This window comes from Oncorhynchus mykiss, chromosome 12 (assembly GCF_057628025.1).
Source record: "Oncorhynchus mykiss isolate SJ-2025 chromosome 12, ASM5762802v1, whole genome shotgun sequence".
In the NCBI taxonomy this organism is placed as follows: Eukaryota; Metazoa; Chordata; class Actinopteri; order Salmoniformes; family Salmonidae; genus Oncorhynchus; species Oncorhynchus mykiss.
This window is the reverse complement of record NC_143033.1, coordinates 76,831,042-76,852,337: the sequence shown is the minus strand read 5'-3', so window position 1 is coordinate 76,852,337 and position 21,296 is coordinate 76,831,042. Positions and strand designations below refer to the sequence as shown.

General features: G+C 40.8%; 2 protein-coding genes across 5 annotated transcripts; one reads left to right on the top strand and one right to left on the bottom strand.

The window, feature by feature from the left end:
- Positions 1 to 5,141: 5,141 nt before the first annotated feature.
- Positions 5,142 to 16,854, bottom strand: mgrn1b (mahogunin, ring finger 1b). Of its 4 annotated transcripts, none has more exons than XM_090193372.1 (16): positions 16,399 to 16,854; positions 14,588 to 14,706; positions 14,261 to 14,349; positions 13,796 to 13,942; positions 13,054 to 13,171; positions 12,887 to 12,953; positions 12,654 to 12,697; positions 12,464 to 12,511; positions 12,170 to 12,238; positions 11,812 to 11,971; positions 11,455 to 11,564; positions 11,049 to 11,263; positions 10,177 to 10,334; positions 9,885 to 9,995; positions 9,205 to 9,250; positions 5,142 to 8,959 (listed from the first exon to the last, which is right to left on the bottom strand). In XM_090193372.1, the coding sequence occupies exons 1-15, from the start codon at positions 16,415 to 16,417 to the stop codon at positions 9,210 to 9,212; spliced, it is 1,515 nt and encodes a 504-aa protein (XP_090049498.1). In that variant the 5' UTR covers positions 16,418 to 16,854; the 3' UTR covers positions 5,142 to 8,959; positions 9,205 to 9,209. The 4 variants fall into 4 exon arrangements, with proteins under 4 accessions (XP_090049498.1, XP_021480966.1, XP_036794225.1 ...); XM_021625291.3 differs by lacking the exon at positions 16,399 to 16,854 and adding an exon at positions 14,982 to 15,389; XM_036938330.2 differs by lacking the exon at positions 9,205 to 9,250.
- Positions 15,395 to 21,296, top strand: LOC110538459 (UBA-like domain-containing protein 1). Its single transcript, XM_021625292.3, has 3 exons — positions 15,395 to 15,695; positions 16,047 to 16,106; positions 19,777 to 21,296. Exons 1-3 carry the CDS (start codon positions 15,588 to 15,590, stop codon positions 20,071 to 20,073), a joined length of 465 nt encoding a protein of 154 aa, XP_021480967.2. The 5' UTR covers positions 15,395 to 15,587; the 3' UTR covers positions 20,074 to 21,296.

The window sequence follows — 21,296 nt, the reverse complement described above, 5'->3', positions numbered from 1 at the left end:
TATCTCCCTCACTAACTTTAAGCATCAGCTGTCAGAGCAGCTTACCGATCACTGCACCTGTACACGGCCCTTCTGTAAATAGCCCACCCAACTACCTCATTCCCCAAATGTTTTATTTTTGCTCTTTTGCTCCCCAGTATCTCTACTTGCACATGCTAAATTGCACAATGCTACTTGCACAATGCTAAATTGTAATTATTTCGCCACTACGGCCTATTTATTGCCTTACCTTCCTAATCTTACTACATTTGCACACACTGTATATAGATGTATATAGATTTCTATTGTGGGTTTTTTCTATTGTGTTATTGACTGTACGTTTGTTTATCCCATGTGCAACTCTGTATGGTTGTTTTTGTCGCACTGCTTTGCTTTATCTTGGCCAGGTCGCAGTTGTAAATGAGAACTTGTTCTCAACCTGCCTACCTGGTTAAATAAAGGTGAAATATAAAAAATAAAATGAAATTTTTAGAATAATAGTGAAGACATAACAACTAAGACATAACACATATGGAATCATGTAGTAACCAAAAAAGTGTTAAATAAATCCAAATATATTTTATATTTGAGATTCTTCAAGCCACCTTTTGCCTTGATGACAGCTTTGCAAACGCTTGGTATTCTCTCAACCAGCTTCATGAGGTGGTCATGTGGAATGCATTTCAATTAACAGGTGTGCCTTCTTAAAAGTTCATTTGTGGAATTTCTTTCCTTTTTAATGTGTTTGAGCCAATCAGTTTTGTTGTGACAAGGTAGGATTGGTATACAGAATATAGCCCTATTTGGTAAAAGACCAAGTCCATATTAAAGCAAGAACAGCTCAAATAAGCAAAGAAAAACGACAGTCCATCATTACTCTAAGACATAAAGGTCAGTCCATGCGGAAAATTTCAAGAACTTTGAAAGTTTCTTCAAGTGCAGTCACAAAAACCATCAAGCGATATGATGAAACCTGCTTTCATGAGGACCGCCACAGGAAAGGAAGACCCAGAGGTACAGTGCCTTGCGAAAGTTTTCGGCCCCCTTGAACTTTGCAACCTTTTGCCACATTTCAGGCTTCAAACATAAAGATATAAAACTGTATTTTTTTGTGAAGAATCAACAACAAGTGGGACACAATCATGAAGTGGAACGACATTTATTGGATATTTCAAACTTTTTTAACAAATCAAAAACTGAAAAATTGGGCGTGCAAAATTATTCAGCCCCTTTACTTTCAGTGCAGCAAACTCTCTCCAGAAGTTCAGTGAGGATCTCTGAATGATCCAATGTTGACCTAAATGACTAATGATGATAAATACAATCCACCTGTGTGTAATCAAGTCTCCGTATAAATGCACCTGCACTGTGATAGTCTCAGAGGTCCGTTAAAAGCGCAGAGAGCATCATGAAGAACAAGGAACACACCAGGCAGGTCCGAGATACTGTTGTGAAGAAGTTTAAAGCCGGATTTGGATACAAAAAGATTTCCCAAGCTTTAAACATCCCAAGGAGCACTGTGCAAGTGATAATATTGAAATGGCAAAACGTTATGTTTGGCGTAAAAGCAACACAGCTGAACACACCATCCCCACTGTCAAACATGGTGGTGGCAGCATCATGGTTTGGGCCTGCTTTTCTTCAGCAGGGACAGGGAAGATGGTTAAAATTGATGGGAAGATGGATGGAGCCAAATACAGGACCATTCTGGAAAAAAACCTGATGGAGTCTGCAAAAGACCTGAGACTGGGACGGAGATTTGTCTTCCAACAAGACAATGATCCAAAACATAAAGCAAAATCTACAATGGAATGGTTCAAAAATAAACATATCCAGGTGTTAGAATGGCCAAGTCAAAGTCCAGACCTGAATCCAATCGAGAATCTGTGGAAAGAACTGAAAACTGCTGTTCACAAATGCTCTCCATCCAACCTCACTGAGCTAGAGCTGTTTTGCAAGGAGGAATGGGAAAAAAATTCAGTCTCTCGATGTGCAAAACTGATAGAGACATACCCCAAGCGACTTACAGCTGTAATCGCAGCAAAAGGTGGCGCTACAAAGTATTAACTTAAGGGGGCTGAATAATTTTGCACGCCCAATTTTTCGGTTTTTGATTTGTTAAAAAAGTTTGAAATATCCAATAAATGTCGTTCCACTTCATGATTGTGTCCCACTTGTTGTTGATTCTTCACAAAAAAATACAGTTTTATATCTTTATGTTTGAAGCCTGAAATGTGGCAAAAGGTCGCAAAGTTCAAGGGGGCCGAATACTTTCGCAAGGCACTGTATCAACCTCAAACAATTATTGTTCTTCTGCTCACATGGTGAACCTCCCTGTATTCTGTAGCTGGACAGGCCTTAGTCTGGTACATTGTATAATGTCATGCTGACATCAGACTGATCGATCTGATCTGTCTGTACTGAGTTGACAGTGAAAGGTGAGTGGCCCCCGAGCAGTCCACCCATCCTCATAACTCCTCAAAGCTCATGGGATTGGTGAGTTGTGTGGTCCAAAACATAAAGCAAAATCTACAATGGAATGGTTCAAAAATAAACATATCCAAGTGTTAGAATGGCCAAGTCAAAGTCCAGACCAGAATCCAATCGAGAATCTGTGGAAAGAACTGAAAACTGCTGTTCACAAATGCTCTCCATCCAACCTCACTGAGCTAGAGCTGTTTTGCAAGGAGGAATGGGAAAAAATTTCAGTCTCTCGATGTGCAAAACTGATAGACATACCCCAAGCGACTTACAGCTGTAATCACAGCAAAAGGTGGCGCTACAAAGTATTAACTTAAGGGGGCTGAATAATTTTGCACGCCCAATTTTTCAGTTTTTGATTTGTTAAAAAAGTTTGAAATATCCAATAAATGTCGTTCCACTTCATGATTGTGTCCCACTTGTTGTTGATTCTTCACAAAAAAAAATACAGTTTTATATCTTTATGTTTAAAGCCTGAAATGTGGCAAAAGGTCGCAAAGTTCAAGGGGGCCGAATACTTTCGCAAGGCACTGTACCACTGCTACAGAGGATAAGTTCATTAGAGTTACCAGCCTTATAAATTGCAGCATAAAGAAATGCTTTTTATATTTAACTAGGCTGTAAACTAAGTCAGTAAATAACAAATTCTTATTTACAATGACAGCCTACAGGGGAACAGTGGGTTAACTGCCTTGATCAGGAGCAGAACAACAGATTTTTACCTTGTCAGCTCAGGGATTCGATCCAGCAACCTTTAAGTTACTTGCCCAACACGCTAACCACTAGGCTACCTGCCGCTTCACAGAGTTCAAGTAACAGACACATCTCAACATCAACTGTCCAGAGGAGACTGCATGAATCAGGCCTTCGTGGCCAAATTGCTGCAAAGTAGCCCCCACTAAAGCACACCAATAAGAAGAGACTTGCTTGGACCAAGAGACACAAGCAATGGACATTAGATCGGTGGAAATCTGTCCTTTGGTCTCATGAGTCCAAATTTGAGATTTTTGGTTCCAACCGTCGTGTCTTTGTGAGATCGCAGAGTAGGTGAACGCATGATCTCCACAATGTGTGGTTCCCTCATGGAGGAGGTGTGATGGTGTTTTGCTGGTGATACTGCCAGTGATTTAATTAGAATTCAAGGCACGCTTAACCAGCATGGCTACCACAGCATTCTGCAGCAATACACCACCACATCTGGTTTCACTTAGTGGGACTATCATGTTTTAAAACAGGACTATGACCCAACACACCTCCAGGCTGTGTAAGGGCTATTTGACCAAGAAGGAGAGTGATGGAGTACTGCATTAGATGACCTGGCCTCCACAATCATCAGACCTCAACCCAATTGAGATGGTTTGGGATGAGTTGGACCACAGAGTGAAGGAAAAGCAGCCAACAAGTGCTCAGCATGTGGAAACTGTTGAAAAAGCTTTCCTCGTGAAGCTGGTTGAGAGAATGCCAAAGCTGTCATCAAGGCAAAGGGTGGCTGCTTTGAAGAATCTAAAATCTAAGATTAAAATCTAAAATCTAAGATTAAAATCTAAGATAATCTAAGATTTTTTTTTACACTTTTTTGGTTTCTACATTATTCTATGTGTGTTATTTCATAGTTTCTACAATGTAGAAAATAGTACAAATAAATAAAAACCCTTGAATGAGTAGGTGTGTCCAAACTTTTGATTGGTACTGTATATATAATATATACACATTTCATTTCAACCTGTGCATAGGGTGAATTCGGGAAAGAGTTGGACATGATATAATCTGGGACAGATTAATCCTGATGCTTTTATTTTTTGGTCTGACAAGAGAACATCTTAAACTATTGTTACTAAAAGCCTGGTCAAAATCACCACTTATTTGGTGACATCAGTGAGGGGCAGAGAAAGCTTCAAACAGGAAGCTCACCTTGGGAAGCACACGGTAAAATCAGTGACATAGATTCTCTGTTTTGTTGTTAAATTAGTAAAACTATCATACATAATGCACTGTGTCAAATGTTGATGTAAATGTGAATATTATGTACTGGTGCATCAAAATACATAATGTTGCCAATATCTTTACATTTTGTAATTGTATTATCTTTCATTTTTGTTGTTGTCCCGCATTACCAACCATAGCTAGCTAAAGTAGGACAGGATGGAGTAGGCTTTACTAATGGAGGAAAGATTTACATTAGTTTACATTGGGGACCACCTGTATTTAGGTTCTGGTTCTTGTAGTACTATATCCTGTTAATTATGTCTTGTAGTACTGTTATTTGAGTGAATTCAGAAAGCGGAACATGTTTTGCGTTGTCATCTTCTGTAACCTCTTTAGACATCTATACAACATAATGGCCCAACATAATACATTTCCGAAAACCTCAAATGTTTCCTAAGCACACAAAATGTAATTGTCGTTGAAGTACAATTAGGTGTCATAGTCGACCAAATGCAAACTAAAAATATGGTCATGCCTCCTGTGAATATGAAATCAACAGTAGTGTTTTTGTGTGATTAGGAAACATCTGGAGGATTTCAGAAATGTATCATGTGTTGGGCTAATAGGTTGGATAGATGTCGAAAGAGGTTACAGAAGACGGAAATGCAAAGTGTCCCACTTTTTCCGAATTCACCCTAAATGGTCCTCACATGTCAATGGAAGTCAAGCATGAGACATGCAGTTAAAACCAGAAGTGTTCAACATTACATTTATTTAATTGTTATTCACATGCGGCTGTAGGCTACACATGTAGGATCTTAATCTGAGCCAGTTCGCTACAGCAGGAAAATAATCCTGCAGCAACAGGAAATTTAAATTGTGTGTTGGACTATAATAAATTGACATTTTTGTAGGGGTTGATACATTTTTCATTAGGGCAAATCTAGTCTGATATTTTAAAGTGGAAATGACAAACTTTAGAAGCCTTTTTAAACCTTGAATACACTACAAATGTGCATTTCCTGCTGTGCAGGAATATTCTCAGTAACAGAAGAATGGGCAAATGAAGATCCTACATCTGTACACAGGGACAGACCGATATTGATAAGAGTTATGAATCACTAAATGTGGGGTTGTCCTGGATACCAGGTCAATACTAGTGAGAAACAGGAACAAGGCACAGGTGTATCATCAAAGTTAACATGGCACATCGTTAGTCAAAGACACATGACATGAACAGTATTAATGCAAAGCAGTTTGGATCGTTTTACACCCCTCTACAACAAAACTCACAAGCAAAAGATAACCTATTGTTAAAGATGCAATGTCTCAAGATATTGCATAAGTAAAATGGTTAAGAAGCATTTTGTTTATTCCTCTTGGGAAAAAAATTAGAACACACACACATAATACAGACCATATAACAACCAAGTCTAATCATAATGCACTTACCATTTATAGATTAAATGTATCAATATATGGATTTAACATAATTGTAATTGCTGAACAGACGGGTTTTAATAATGGTTTAATAACAATTAGGTTTCCTTAAAAATATTTAACGAACCATTGAGAATGCAAAGAAATGTCATACATTTACAGCTCTGTATATCAGCCAGTGGGAATAAAAACCTCCTAGACTACAGGCTCATACAGCTGTATATCCTGAAACCGTTTCATCACAAGAACACCAAAAATGCAACAAGCAGCAGCCATATCTGTTTAGTTGAAGGCACATAGATCTATACGTATGGTGCTACATCTACAGGGAAGTCACACACTGCAAGTCATAGAACTTGAGCAAGGCAATGACTATGCCAGGATGACAAGCCACAATATAACTATAGAAATATGCCACATCTACAAATAACAAAGTTTGTGCTATACGGTCAGCATAGTGTATTGGATTGTTGCAGGCTCTATCTTTCTTTGTGTTCAGCTGTTAAGGTGTAAAGCTGGACTATGTCACTAAAAATCAATCAGCTACATTTGAGATACTGTGCATGTAGCTGTAACTACTAATCTCCTTATTTGAATCCCCAGATTTTCTTCTACAACACACACATATACAATTTTGCAAATGAATCTACATACATTTCTAGTACAGGTACAATATATCACATAATTCAGTATAAAAATGAACAAATGTAGATATTCACAAAGCAAAATGAATGAATCCTCAAAACCTTTGAAGACAATTTGAAATTAAATGCCTCAATTTGACTTGTTATTACATAGGAATTCACCATTTCACAAAGCAAAATGAATGAATCGTCAAAACCTTTAAAAATGACTCCATTAAATTGTCATGTTTAATCATGTCAAATGTCCACCAAAACATTTCATATCATACAAGCACCAAGAAATAAAATGTTAAAAAGTTATTAGTTTAGATGAATACAACAGGAATGGTATTAATGCTCTCTAAAACAATTAGTGTCAAGCAGTAATTTGAGTAGAGTAAACTGAAAGTGAGTGTGCTTCTAGTACTACCATATGATGGTAGTCATACTCAACCACTGGAATCATGCAACGTCCACCACTGCACCACAACCCCATCCAGAATGGACAAACAATTACACACTCCTAAATGTACAGTTGAAGTCTGAAGTTTACTTACACTTAGGTTGGAGTCATTAAAACTCGTTTTTCAACCACTCCACAAATTTCTTGTTAACAAACTATACTTTTGGCAAGTCGGTTAGGACATCTACTTTGTGCATTTTTCCAACAATTGTTTACAGACAGATTATTTCACTGTATCACAATTCCAGTGGGTCAGAAATGTACATACACTAAGTTGACTGTGCCTTTAAATAGCTTGGAAAATTCCATAAAATGACATACCTGTGGATGTATTTCAAGGCCTACCTTCACACTCAGTGCCTCTGCTTGACATCATGGGAAACTCAAAAGAAATCAGCCAAGACCTCAGAAACAAAATTGTGGACCTCCACAAGTCTGGTTCATCCTTGGGATCAATTTCCAAACCCCTGAAGGTACCATGTTCATCTGTACAAACAATAGTACGCAAGAATGAACACCATGGGACCACGCAGTCGTTATAACGCTCAGGAAGGAGACGCATTCTGTCTCCATGGAGATGAACGCACTTTGGTGCGAAAAGTGCAAATCAATCCCAGAACAACAGCAAAGGAACTTGTGAAGAGTCTGGAGGAAACAGCTACAAAAGCATGTATTTCCACAGTAAAAAGAGTCCTTTCTCGACATAACCTGAAAGGCTGTTCAGCAAGGAAGAAGCCACTGCTCCAAAACCACCATAAAAAAGCCAGACTACAGTTTGCAACTGCACATGGGGACAAATATCATACTTTTTGGAGAAATGTCCTCTGGTTTGGCCATAATGACCATCGTTATGTTTGGAGGAAAAAGGGGGAGGCTTGCAAGCCGAAGAACACCATCCCAACCGTGAAGCACGGGGTGGCAGCATCATGTTGTGGGGGTGCTTTGTTGCAAGAGGGACTGGTGCACTTCACAAAATAGATGGCATCATGAGGTAGGAAAATTATGTGGATAAATTGAAGCAACATCTCAGAGACATCGGTCAGGAAGTTAAAGCTTGGTCGCAAATGGGTCTTCCAAATGGACAATGACCCCAAGTATACTTCCAAAGTTGTGGCAAAATGGCTTAAGGACAACAAAGTCAAGGTATTGGAGTGGCCACCACAAAGCCCTGACCTCAATGCTATAGAAAATCTGTAGGCAGAACTGAAAAAGCGTGTGCGAGCAAGGAGGCCTACAACCTAACTCAGTTACACCAGCTCTGTCAGGAGGAATGGGCCAAAATTCACCCAACTTATTGTGGGAAGCTTGTGGAAGGCTACCCAAAACGTTTGAGTTAAACAATTTAAACAACTTCTGACCCACTGGGAATGTGATGAAAGAAATAAAAGCTGAAATAAATCACTCTCTACTATTATTCTGACATTTCACATTCTTAAATAAAGTGGTGATCCTAACTGACCTAGGACAGGGAATTTTACTAGAATTAAATGACAGGAACTGTGAAAAAATGTGTTTAAATGTATTTGGCCAAGGTGTATGTAAACTTCCGACTTCAACTGAATGTAAAGCAATCTAATTAAGGACTTGTTGTTTTTTAGTTAAGGTATAGTATGGTTTTAGTAAATCCTTGCAGTGACCACCACAAACACATTTTGAATCAATGCCAGTTATGGCATGAATCGATGACTAAAGTAGGAAAGTGGTCTTCTACAAGGCCCAAGGGGACTGGATCATGGGGGAGGGATGGGCTTGGGAGGAGACCATGGCTAAGTCCCAATTATTCATCCTTTAGGCTAAATGTGCACTTTCACACTCCCCGTCATGGATTTAAAAGCATTGGATTGGTGTAATTATTGACTGGAGGGAGTTTCCACCATTGTCAAATACATGCGAGAAAGTGAATTGGGACTCAGCCAGAGAGGGAGAACCATTGGGCCCAGAGGTTAGGGGTCAAGTTGCTCATCCTCCATGTGAAGGCTGCTGGGGGGACACAGGAGGGGCTGGCTGGAGCAGTTGGTACTCTGACTCTTCAGGCTCTCTGATGACCCTGTGGACACAAGGAGCATGATCCAATTAAACAAGAGGATCTCTTACACCCGTGAAATAAATCTAAACAGTTGCATACTTATCAATACAAACTTGCTGTCTATTTGCATGATAAACAGAGTTACAACCTGCAGCAGATTATTAACCAACTGTCCTGAATCGGACAGATTGCGAGGGATCGGTTTCTCTGAAGCAACGTGACAGAAAAGCAGATAGGTAAAGACAGGACAGAGAAGTCCTACATACCACATTTATTCCTCCATACCAATAGAGCAGGCATCAGGACCTAGAGCTGGCCATAGCAAGGTCAGGTAAAGGGACAGGGCAGGGAGTAAGGAAACAGAGAAGAACAAACAGCACACAGGTTAGATGCAAAGCTGGGGGACTGAAAGCCTGGGAGAATAAAGAGAAACATAGCTAAAAGGTGTTATACGTGCAATCAAAAATGTATGTTTACAATTGGTTTGAGCCTTAAAGACATGCTCTGGTACTTTGGCAACTAGTAAGTATTTTTTTAAACCTCCCTTTTTTATGTGTTAATGTGTAGTTCATGCATAATCTATGAGCAGAACTAGCCAAGAAATCCCTATTTTCTGGAAGCTGTGCAGTGCCACTTTCCCTCCATTTACTCCCATGTGGGCCAGCCCTCTAGCAATTAAAGTTTCAGCCAATGATCTTCAGCCTGCCAAGGGAGCGACAGCTAGCAACACGCACACAGTAGAGCGAGAGAGAGACATGGTGCACATGTGACATAGTACGCAATTTTCTGGGGCCACTTTTGGCTCCTGGGCACTACTTTCAGAACTACTGGCTAAAAAGTATATAAAAGAACCAGAGAATATCTTTAATATCCAGACAAACATACACAATCATGCACACGCGCACAGATACGCACGGGCCTGGGCCTTGTGTTATTATTAGCTTACCTGGCAGAGACAGGTCCCCTGGCGGGTCACTCTCTGTTTTGGTCAGGCTGCTGTGTTCACTGCTGTAGTCCTGAAGGATCTCTCTCTCTCCTCCAGAGTGCAGCCTGTCCTCTGTACCACCCATGACAGGAGGGAGAGACAAGGTCACAACATGCAAAAATACCTAAATGTCCTTACACGGGTTTGCAATGTACCCTGGTAGGTAATTCAAGTCATTATTTGGAGGGGTCACGTACCCAAACATGTAGACTGGACCGCTAACTACGTGCATTCAGAGCATGACAGAACTCACCATCATCTGGGGAGATGGACTCCAGTACATCCTCGGCTGCAGTGGCCTCGGTGGGAGCAGGGCTGCTGGAGAGCAGTGTGTGAGGCTGGGCGTCCGACATCTCAGACAGCTTCTCCTCATCCTCCTCCTGGATAGGTGATGAGGGCGACCTCAGGGTGCTGAGGGGGTCAAAAACTTACAATGAGGCGACATTGGTAAACAAAAAAACATTTACAACCGACGTGAAGCTTTATAATAAACAGACTGCACTCTGTACTGTTGTCCTAGTAATTTTATTTTCTGCAGGTTGGTAAGGCTCAGCAATGTCAACTGGATAGATTGCCAAGGACATGCCGTCTAATCAGTTTGTAGCATGGTGCTGGATACAGGAGAAGACCTCTAGCAGCAGCTCATCACAACCTAAGGTGACTATCTTTTTCAGACACTGGGCCAGCTGTTACACAAACTGATGAGCAATCAATCCAGAGCAGTTAATCTGTCAGGGCTATTAACTCAATACTAAAACTAAATAATTCAAAATTGCATATGCTCCAAGTTAGAGGCTGTTCAAACCAAATGGTAATGTAATGGTGTGAAAAAATACAGTAGAAGGCAGCTGGACTGTAGACAGCAGCATTGGAACACTTTAGCCCACTTCAGTTTCTCCCCGTTCTTCCTAAAGTGTGCATTGGTTCACCCTACGTCAAAAGATTTCAAAGCTTTGGATTGGTTTAAATATTCGCTGGAGGGAGGTTCCACCATCTTCCCTTACACCTGTCCATTCTTTTTAAATCCATGAGGGGGAGTGTAGTGTACACTTCAGGGAGATGGTTCATCTCAGATGGAGGAGAAAGTGATCTGGGCTTGTTACTACCCTTGTGTCCCAGGATTACCTGTCAGGTGACTTGCTGACTTTGCCCTTCTGCAGGCCCCCGTCACCGGAGTGTTCTGGGGAGCCCAGCGGCCGGCCCTCCCCTACCAGGCTCCCAGAGAAGTTAATATCATCGTAGAGGGGGGCGGGGGGGATGGAGGGGGACACAGAGTGCAGGCCGTTCAGGGCCTCCAGCAGAGAGATGGGCTCAAAGCCTGGGGGAACCGAGTCTGAACTCTGGAGAGACGCACACGCAGAAAGACTGCTCATATCTTCACTAGTCATTCACAGTCATTTATTAAAGGCTTTGTAATTGCATAGTGATGGAGTTGAGTTTCGTTAAATACAAGTAGAATAAGAAACCATCCTTGACACCAATGATGCCATGTGTGTATTAACAACAAATGCCTGGGTCGTGTGCGCCGTACCGAGTGCTCATCATGGTCCATGGTCTGAGCCAGTACAGGGCTGAAAGACACAGGGGACAGCGGCCCAGGCTTCTTCCTCACAGCTCTGATCTGCAGCAAGGCTCGGAAGGCTGGGGAGAGAGAGACCAAACACTGGTTACAATACACACTGTCAAATGGGACTGCATCTTCACTAAAATGTCAACTTCACAGCATTTTCCTTAAATCAGCTCAGTCCCCACAGGGCATTCATCTCTACGTCTATTAGGCGTCTCTCTCGCTGAGTTCTGAAACATGGCAGCCGGGCAGGTCTATTTCCTATTAGCGAAGGCATCCCATTTGGAAGCCTATTGGAAACAAACCAGCGTCGCTCCTTACGCAGTCTGCAGATAGGACAGTTGTTGGCCTGGTAACGCAGGGTGTCAGCACAGGAGTTGCAGAGACACAGGTGTCTGCAGGGCAGGATGATGGTGTCTCGGAGGTCTGACAGACAAACAACACACTCATTGCTGTTGTCACTGTTCTCATCCTCCGACGGCTGCAGAGAACCAAAAAAACATTTGTTAGAGTGATGAACATGTAGAAAGAAATAGACTAACCAACGGTCTGAAAACCTACAGCATAATGAGCCACATTCCTGGTTTACATTTCTGAAAGAGCCTTTGTAAATTCATGTTAAATAAATCTACTGTATGCATCTACAAAAGGTGTTCCTGGTGAGTTCTAGAATAACAACCTTGGTCTCTTGGTTGTTTTTGTTTTCAATTCCATAGATCTCCTGCAGCAGGTAGCTCACACGATCCACCTATAACAGAGAGCACACATGGTAGCAACACGTGGCCAAGGACAGAGAACGACGGGAGGAACACATTGTAGCCTTATGTCCCATAGGAGATAAAGAGGAAGTAAGCACACATGCTAACAAATGTATGTGTTGTAAATGAGCAATTTCTTGTTATTCATGCATTTTGTATTTTGAATAATCTACTAATATAATAGAGAAGACATGGATTAACTTGTGTTAACTTACAATTTGCTTCTGCTTCAGAGGCTTGACGGAGAAACTGCCATCCACATGCTTGAAAGGATGAAATTGTGTTTACTTCACATATTTCATAATGTGTGAAAACAGAACTTCATGACATCAGACGCGGGATGCAAATTTGAGTCAAATTCAAACACTGTCCTCTTCTACTGAATCATCACAATGAGTTACTTACTCTCTCAAAGGCTGCCAGCAGCACATGTGCATGTCCAAAGCAATCTGGAAAAGGACAAACACTCATTTATAAGGGATCACTGTAGTCTGTGAATACAGAATGTCTCATCTAGCACCTGCTATTGTGGTACAGTGGAGAAACAGTTGCCAACTAAGTTTGTTATTAGGTCAGCCTTGAGATGATATATGGAGCGAAGAACATTAACATCAGCGTCAACCATTTGGACCACCTACCATCCCCTTCATCCACCACAGCTTGGATCACCATGGGGAAAACACCCCGGTCCAGGTCAAAGTTCAGCTGTAAAGATAAAATAAATGGTGACAACAGATGAGTTTATCAACTGTCAGCTGGTGACATCACACAACAGGATTAAGTGCTGCTGCCCAGATATACTCACATCCTCCTCCTTCCAGTCGGTGAAATCGATTTTGAAAGAAGGCAGGGAGAAATGTTGGCTCACACCCCTCTTATAGTGTACAGTCTCAGAAACCAGGGCTGGGCCCTTTGGGTTGTACCTACACAGAACAGAAACAGTGAAGTCAATATCTTATCAATACAAAACTATCAAAGTTAATTTAGTATAGCGGAAATATAAGATGTTCTTTTTCAGATCTCTTGTTGAAAGCTCTTTCTTCGACCACAAATAATGAAAAACAGCATTAGGCCTAACTCAAATCCATTTCTGAAATTTCCCTCTTAAATTTGTCAATGGAAAATCTCAATAAAAAACATGCAAAAAAGCTGAAAAACACATCCATCCACTCACATAATGACCTCAGCATAAACTATTATATTAATTCCCTCTTCAGACGACATGCGTATCCATGGAGACAGGTGGTTGCTAAGGACCCATTGTATCTCTCCCAGTACATTGGCCACTACCATAAGATGTTCTTATACAATGCGTCTTTAAAGTGAATAAATCAATTTCACTGCACATCTTCAGAAACGGATAAAAGGCATGGATTTAATTTCAAATGAGAAATGTAAAACGCTGGATTGTATCTAGTTATATATTTGGGAGCAAGAGACAGTGGAAGAAAATATGTATTTCTAATTACTGAATGACTTAAATAGCATATTGATGCTAAGCATCGTCTAAGTAAATGAAAAGGTTTCTGAATCAGACTCTTACATACATTGCCATCCCATTGGTGAATTCCTCAAAAGCTTGGCAATAAAGGGTGATAGCCACACGAGCATCAGCATCAAATGTGAACTCCACACCATACAGAACCTTTGGCTTCCCTCCTTCCTCTACTGGAGCATCAGTGTCATCTTTGTACCTAGTAGTCAAGCAGAAAAAACAAAACAGTAGCTTTCTCAAGTGGCCATTTTCAAAATGACATAACTTTGAAAATGAAGCTATGAGTAAGTTAACAACAACAACAAAAAATCACTCATGCACCACACTTATGAAAGCATGTCAATATCAAACCAAAGGTAGACCTAAACAAGTACAGTGAATAGATGTTAAGCTAAGCTCAATCAGCCAGGATTCTTGACCCTGAATCACTTGACAATGAAAACCACTAAGAAAAATAAATGAGGAAAGGTTAGTCTGAAGACTACTCGCTGTAGAATATGGTGGTGTTTTTCCTCACCTGACCAAGCGCAGGGAGTCCTTTCTGATATTGACCAGACTTCTCAGGGTCTTCACAGGCTCATGGGGTGCCGGGGTCACGTACGGAAACTAAGCAAAGGTGAGACACGACAACTAGTCTAAGAAAAGAACAGCCCAATGCAGATAAACTTCAAATGCTTTAGCCTAATCAATTGCATGGGGGATGTGAATCAAGGACTACTCCTGAACTTCCACTTCAACTAATATGCTGTACATGTTACTTATCTGTCAGCAACTTGCAAAATGAAAAACTTAACAACATAGATAAGAACCTTTGCCAATGTATAGCGCACTTGTTTGTCCTTACTTGTACAGGCCTATTTCCAAGGAAGTTCAGATCCATGTTTTCTCCAAATAGGTAACCCTCTGGATGGGGAGTGTCAAATTTCTCCCCTCCCATGAAAAAATGGCTGGCAAAGTAATTCCCTTAAAAGAAAATAGAAGTATGTGACTGGATTAGAACCAGGATAAAATCAGGATGGAAGGCCTATCTTTAATCAGGACAAGATCAGTGTACCGATGCACAACTCTGCCTCATCAAATAAACATCTCACCAGGACTGAATATCATACAATTAACCATTTATAGCGTTCACGTGTAACGTTAGGCCTATAATGTTGGGAGCTGATGATATCAGTTTAGCTAACGTTAGCTATAGCTCGAGTTTTAGGGTTTCAAACCAAATTAATAGCTATATTTACCCGATTTCGGTGGAAATCTGTATGCAGAATTCGCCTGGATATCAATATCCTCAACGCCAGCAATTCTCCGACTAAGAATCGACCCCATCTTTCCTTGTTGTTGCTAGCTAGCTAATTAGCTACAGCATTAGCTAACTACTAACCCCAACGCTAGTGTATTTATCGTCCAAGGGACCGTTTTGTAACAAGTTTTAGACTTTCTTCGGTATTACACAGCGATTTATATATTCAACTGTGTACCTGTCAAGAATAACGATAGAACCAAGGATAACTTGGTGTCCGCTAAAGAAAATAAACACAAGTTTCTAGCCAAAAGCCTTCTGATGTGTGATACGTCAAACTACATGGTGTTAGGGACTTGTAGTTCTTTCTGTCACCGACCTACTGATCGCCCCTCCCCATCGCTCTGATTTGCGCTCTCGTGCTGCCGATCAAAGGGGCGCTCAGGACATTGAACATAGTTCAGACAGTAAATATTTGGGTTTTCACTGCGGACTGTGCTGTCTCCATGGTCGATGAGAGGAAAGGGTAGTGCAAGGGAGAATAACCTCAAGGACCGAGCACCAACCCAAGGGGAAAGGTTTAGAATAGCCCGCTTCTGCAAATATGGATGATCTAAAGCACCAAGTTATGATAAATCAGTTCGTCCTGACTGCTGGATGCGCGGCAGACCAAGCGAAACAGCTTCTACAAGCGGCACATTGGCAATTCGAGGTATGGGAACCTTTTCTTGACAATGGTCTGAGTTTGATGCATGGAAGATAGATCAGTTACAGAGATCAGTCTGTGTCTGTTTCTCAGAGTCATTAATTAAATACATCTAATTAATACAGTAATGCCAATCATTTGTAAAATAATCTGGTTATCTTTACAACACCCCAGTAGGGTAATGCTATTATGCAATGAAAATGTAGCTAACTATGGTATTCAGCAGCCTAATGGCACAATGTAACATTTTCATAGGAGATAGTATAATATCGATTTAGGTTGTATCTGTCTGCAATTGGCAATATGTGCAATGCACACTGGACTGGTGCTCACTGACATATATTTTATTTTCAATAGACTGCATTAAGTGCCTTTTTTCAAGAAACCAATATTCCATACAGTCACCATCATCAAATGGTAAGTATAGAAAACCTACAGTATTATTGATAACAATGAATGATTGATGTATTATTATTATTATTATTATTATTACATTATGATGATGATTATTGCAACATCTATGATTATATTTATATTCATGCCCTTGTCGTCCATGTCCGCCATGTTGTACTGAAACACAAGCCTGACAAAAATAAACACACGTTGGCCACGTTGTTCATAGTGCGTTGTCATGTACTGTAGCATATTACTTACTGTGCTATTTCACATGAACGGTGACATGATAGGCTACTATGTTTCTAATACTTACAGTCGTTAAATGAAGTCATGTGACTTATGGATGATCTGTACTGCTACTATTCTTTTTCTTGAATTGAAGCCTTGAAAATGTGTCTTGTGGGGGAGGGTGGTTCCAGCAGAAGTGAACATTGTTTTAGTAAAAAAAAAAAAAAAAAGGGTTATAAAATAAAATGATTTAAGTGCTACAGCACTTATGATGCTGTACATACTATACAAAACATACATACGCTGTCTTTTAATTTAAAATTATTACTGAAAATTAATGGCAGTGTTAAAATCTTGACACATGTATAACAGGACATTAGCACAGTTTAATCTAGACCATTTGTCATATAGATTGTCAATTTGGCCGATAGATTTCCTCCTTTCAAAACAACATCTGGCTACATGAGCAATAAGATATCAGTTTATTTAAGTCTAGAACCTTACCTCTCATAACCTACCACTGGGTCTGCCATTTCCCAGTGATCTCATTCGGCTTCTATTTTCATTTTCAAACTGATGAAAATAAACAGGATGTGGGCAGACATTAGATTAGATAAGAAGCAGTGACATCGGCAATACATCTGGCGTGGTTTGTTTACATTAGGGGTTGGCTGTCAGGCCTGGCATAAGGTTAAGTTTAGCCCCTTTCATTGACAAATGGTTGTCAGATTAACTACGGTACAGTATGTGCCCACTGTGTCCTTAAACAGACCAGTGCAGAAAGGCCAGGCGTAGGAGAGGCCCAATGCACATGTAACATGATGTGGAGGCATTTCAAGCTGGGGAGTGAGGTTACGAAACTAACTCTGTTACATCCAAGGCTATTAAAAGTAATGTTTTTGAAAGTGCTGTAGGTTATTGTTGCTGTTGTCAGTAGGGGTTGTATTGCTATGAAGAGCACTGTGACTTTGTTTTAAAATGACACTTCTGTCACTTGAACAAGTTGACATGACAAACCAGCATCTGTATATTAATCTATCCCTGGCTGTTTAATAAAACACAAGGGACTGTGTTTGGTTAATTATTGACTCACTCTATGGTTGCTCATTGACCGGTTTGTGTTGGAGGTTGGTGAGATTGATTTGTTGATACAGAAAACAGTCATGTAAACTGTGTATCACGTGACGCGTGATGTTTGAATTTCCTTTCTTTGATCTCGTTGGACAGTTGACCACATACATGGAGACAGACAACGTGTGGGGTGACTGTGAGTTAGTGAAACAGCTCTGAAAAAGATTGCAGCCTCACGAAAGACAGATTACCCATAATGCCCTCAACAATTTTATCTTGTAGATCACACAATGGAGGTCAGTGTTGAAACTCAACGTGCTTATGGGATGTTACATCCACAGATGATTACATCCCTCATGATTAAAATGCACATAGGGGTTTTTAACTACAGGAGGCTAATAAGGCATAGGCTGGTGGCAATATTGTAGATGTGTGGCTTATCACAATGTCCCAGTCAATGTCTAGGATGCCAGGAAGTCTGTGGCAGTCATGAATCGAGTCAGTTAAAGAGTCTTCATAACATCGTCCAAAAGACACAGCTTTTGTAAACTGTACTACTACCCTTGTTATTACTATTTGGGATGGCTATTAGACGTTTAGTGTCTACATTTAGATGTGCTCTGATGCTTGTTTACAAGCCCTTTGAACAATGACAGAGTAGACTGCCTGTTGTACAATAGCACATTGTGTTTTAATATGGACAATGCTGGTTGGCAGGATGCAGGGCTTTAGTACAGGGTACAGTTTGCCATTGTTTATTCTGAGGCACAAATATGGCAAACTGACAATAAACAATAGGAAAAGGGATGAGAAAGACCACACTCTCTAAAACAAGCTCTCATGTACTGTTTCCCTGGCTGCAGCTGCTATTACAGGATCCATCCCTATCAAACAGGACTGTTTCTATAGCAACTTTGCAGCTCCAGATGAGAAAATGCACGGTCGGTCTCCTGTGTGTTTATGTGTACAGAGCCAGCTGATCTGACTGAGTAGCTGCCACACACTGAGGCCCACACCCTGTGTGTCCACATAGCCAACCCCTTCAACACCTTTCTCCCTATACACTGCTGACCTCTCAATGTAAAGCAGTGAAACTCCCACACAGGCCAGGCTGTCTTGTTATTGTGATCAAATAACGGAAGTACTTTTGTATTATACGTGTTTTTCAGCTGTGCAGTTTTAACCGTTTTGTAAACCGATACAGTATTTTTTTTAAAGTTCAAAATCATATCTTAGGTCATGGTTTTGTTGCCGCCATGTGTGTCAATTAACAGGAAGTCTGTTATGATCACTTGCAATTTATTGCAGTGTTATTGACTGAAGCAAATGTAGGCTACCAGTGATCTGCAGAAGGACATTTCTGAAGCAGCCAGCCTTATGCTGGTATGGCTGCTGCTGACCCGTTTTTTGTACAAAGACATGCTTGTCCTGAACTGAGCAATGCACACACCAGCTTCACTGTGCATCATAAGTGATTACGTTGAATAAAGGCATGTCTCGTTCCTATCGAAGCAGGTCAACGCTAATGCCTGTGGGAAATCCAATGTTTGTTCATTCATTCACTCATTCATTCGTACCGCACCATAGAAACCTTAGAAATCCATGTGGATGGGATACTCCACTAATGTTCTTATCAAGTAATAAGGATTTCTTTATTAGCCTGTGGTGATCTTTTTTCTTCTGGTACATATTTCAGCTCTCATTAACAAAATGTAGTTAAATTGTCTGACAATACTCCTAAAGAAATATGTTTACCCCAGTCCAAACTTATTCTGAAGGCAAGCATGTGCCTTGGGGGGAGGGGGAGGGGGTTATCTGTTTCCTCTAGTTCCACTACATATCACATGACTGTTTTGAGATATTGCATAATCTATTATGTGGTGGATATCCTGTCCACACAATGAGAAAACAGACATTCTGGTAGCCTTCAGATGGTTGGGGTGAATCCTAACACGGGTTGCTTTGACCTTTTATGTCCCGGAAGGTACGATTCCTTTGGACCCTCTTAGGTTCTTACTCATGGAATGGTGTTTGTTTTGGCTGACTGGTAATGTGTTTGGCAGTCACAGAGCAGTCTCCTGAGGCCTGCGCTCTGTAGTGTCAGCTGAGAGGGCAGACTCAGGGCAGGATGTAGAATTTGGTGGAAAGACAAAGGGTCAGTCTGAGGAAGTTGGGCTTCGAAGGGAAAATATTTTTCCTTTTTCACTTCCACAACTATTATGATGTAGGCACTTCTAAGGACCAGTTGAGGGAGGACATAAGTGTCAAGATGGCAAATCAAACCAAGCATGTCAATTAGAACTGGAGACAATGCGCCAGTAATTACAAAAGTCAGTAGTGAAAAATGCAATCATAAATGCGTACAGATTTATGTTCTCTCCTTTCTCCACAGATGCACACTCCAGCCAACACACCAGCAACACCTCCCAACTTCCCAGACGCACTGGCCATGTTCTCCCGCCTCAAGGCCTCAGAGAGCTTCTACGGCAGCAGTCCCATAGCCTCCATGGCGACCTCTCCTCCTCAGGTCAACTGGGCCATGGGCCCTTCTGCTCCAGGTCAGACCCAGCAGGGCCTGTGGACTTCTGGGCAGCTGCCCTCTCATGTGCCTCCCCGTGGGTGGCCCCAAGCCGTCACTCAGCAGGCATCCAGTGAACAGGCCAGCGTCACCATGGAGGCAGAGAGATGAGAGCACTGCAGGGGCCTCGCGATAACAAGAGGAACCAATATTGGGCAGTCCTCTTTGAGTTGTCTGTAAGGGAAAGCAGAAAACCAAGCGATGTTGTGGACATGCACTGAGGACAGAAAGGAGGAATTATGAGCATACAGCTGATGAACATTCACATGACGCCACATTGTAAAATCTGCAGACAATTTTAGCTAGGCACACGTTTCATTTTTTTCCATTGATCTGAAACCAGAGACAAAGGTGGACTTGTATAACTAGTGCCGAAGAAGGATCTTCTTGTTGTACACACCGATGTGTATGACAGTGTCATCATCTTTCCTTTGTCTTTCTGGAGTGGTGTCAATGGACTGGATGCCTTTGATACTGGGGGTGCACTGCATAAATAACATCATTCTTCTTGATTTTTTAACCAGTGTAAGTGTGTGAATATCATGTGTTCTAGTATTCTAATGTGCTTAGAAACCAACTTGGATCTGCTTTTTCAAACATTGGGTAATGACATTGACTGTCCCACTCACACAATCAAGGAACACCAGCTATCCAACTATGTTTAATAAGCAACTTTACAAACTGCTCCTCTTTATGTCTTATGTCTGCATTGAATGCTAAAGGATGTTATACTTCAATCATTGTTCAGTGTTTTTTGTATGATTTTGTTTTCAGCAACTAGTGTCAGAGGATAAGTGAGATAAAGGTTTCTGTCAGAGTGAGACATCTTGCTTGATATTCCAGCTTTGCACCATCTCTAAGTAGCACACAGATAGTTTTTGATACAGTGTTGTCGTTGCTTAAGATGGAAATCAGCATATTAGGGGAAAATAATAAATAGGGAAAATATATTTACAAAAATATATAGATTTAAAAAATAAAAATAAGAAAAAAAAACAGCATATTTGGTGATGCTGTCTCAGGAACTCTCGGCTCAAAAATGTTTCGTTTAGGCACCTGATCATCTTTTTTATTTTGTACAATGGAATGAAAATTGCAATTGAAAGGAACTGATAAATTCAGGGAAGGCCCCATCCAAACGTTTTATATTCTACGATCTGTTAATCTGATAATCACACTGTAGTTTTGCTTTGCACATCGGTTGCGTGAACACACGCCTGTTCCTCAATGTTTTCCATGAGACAGCTACCACAACAATTTTGTGGATTACCAGACAATTAACTTAATTATTTTGTGTTTCTGAATAAATATTGTATGTATTACACTGCATTAGA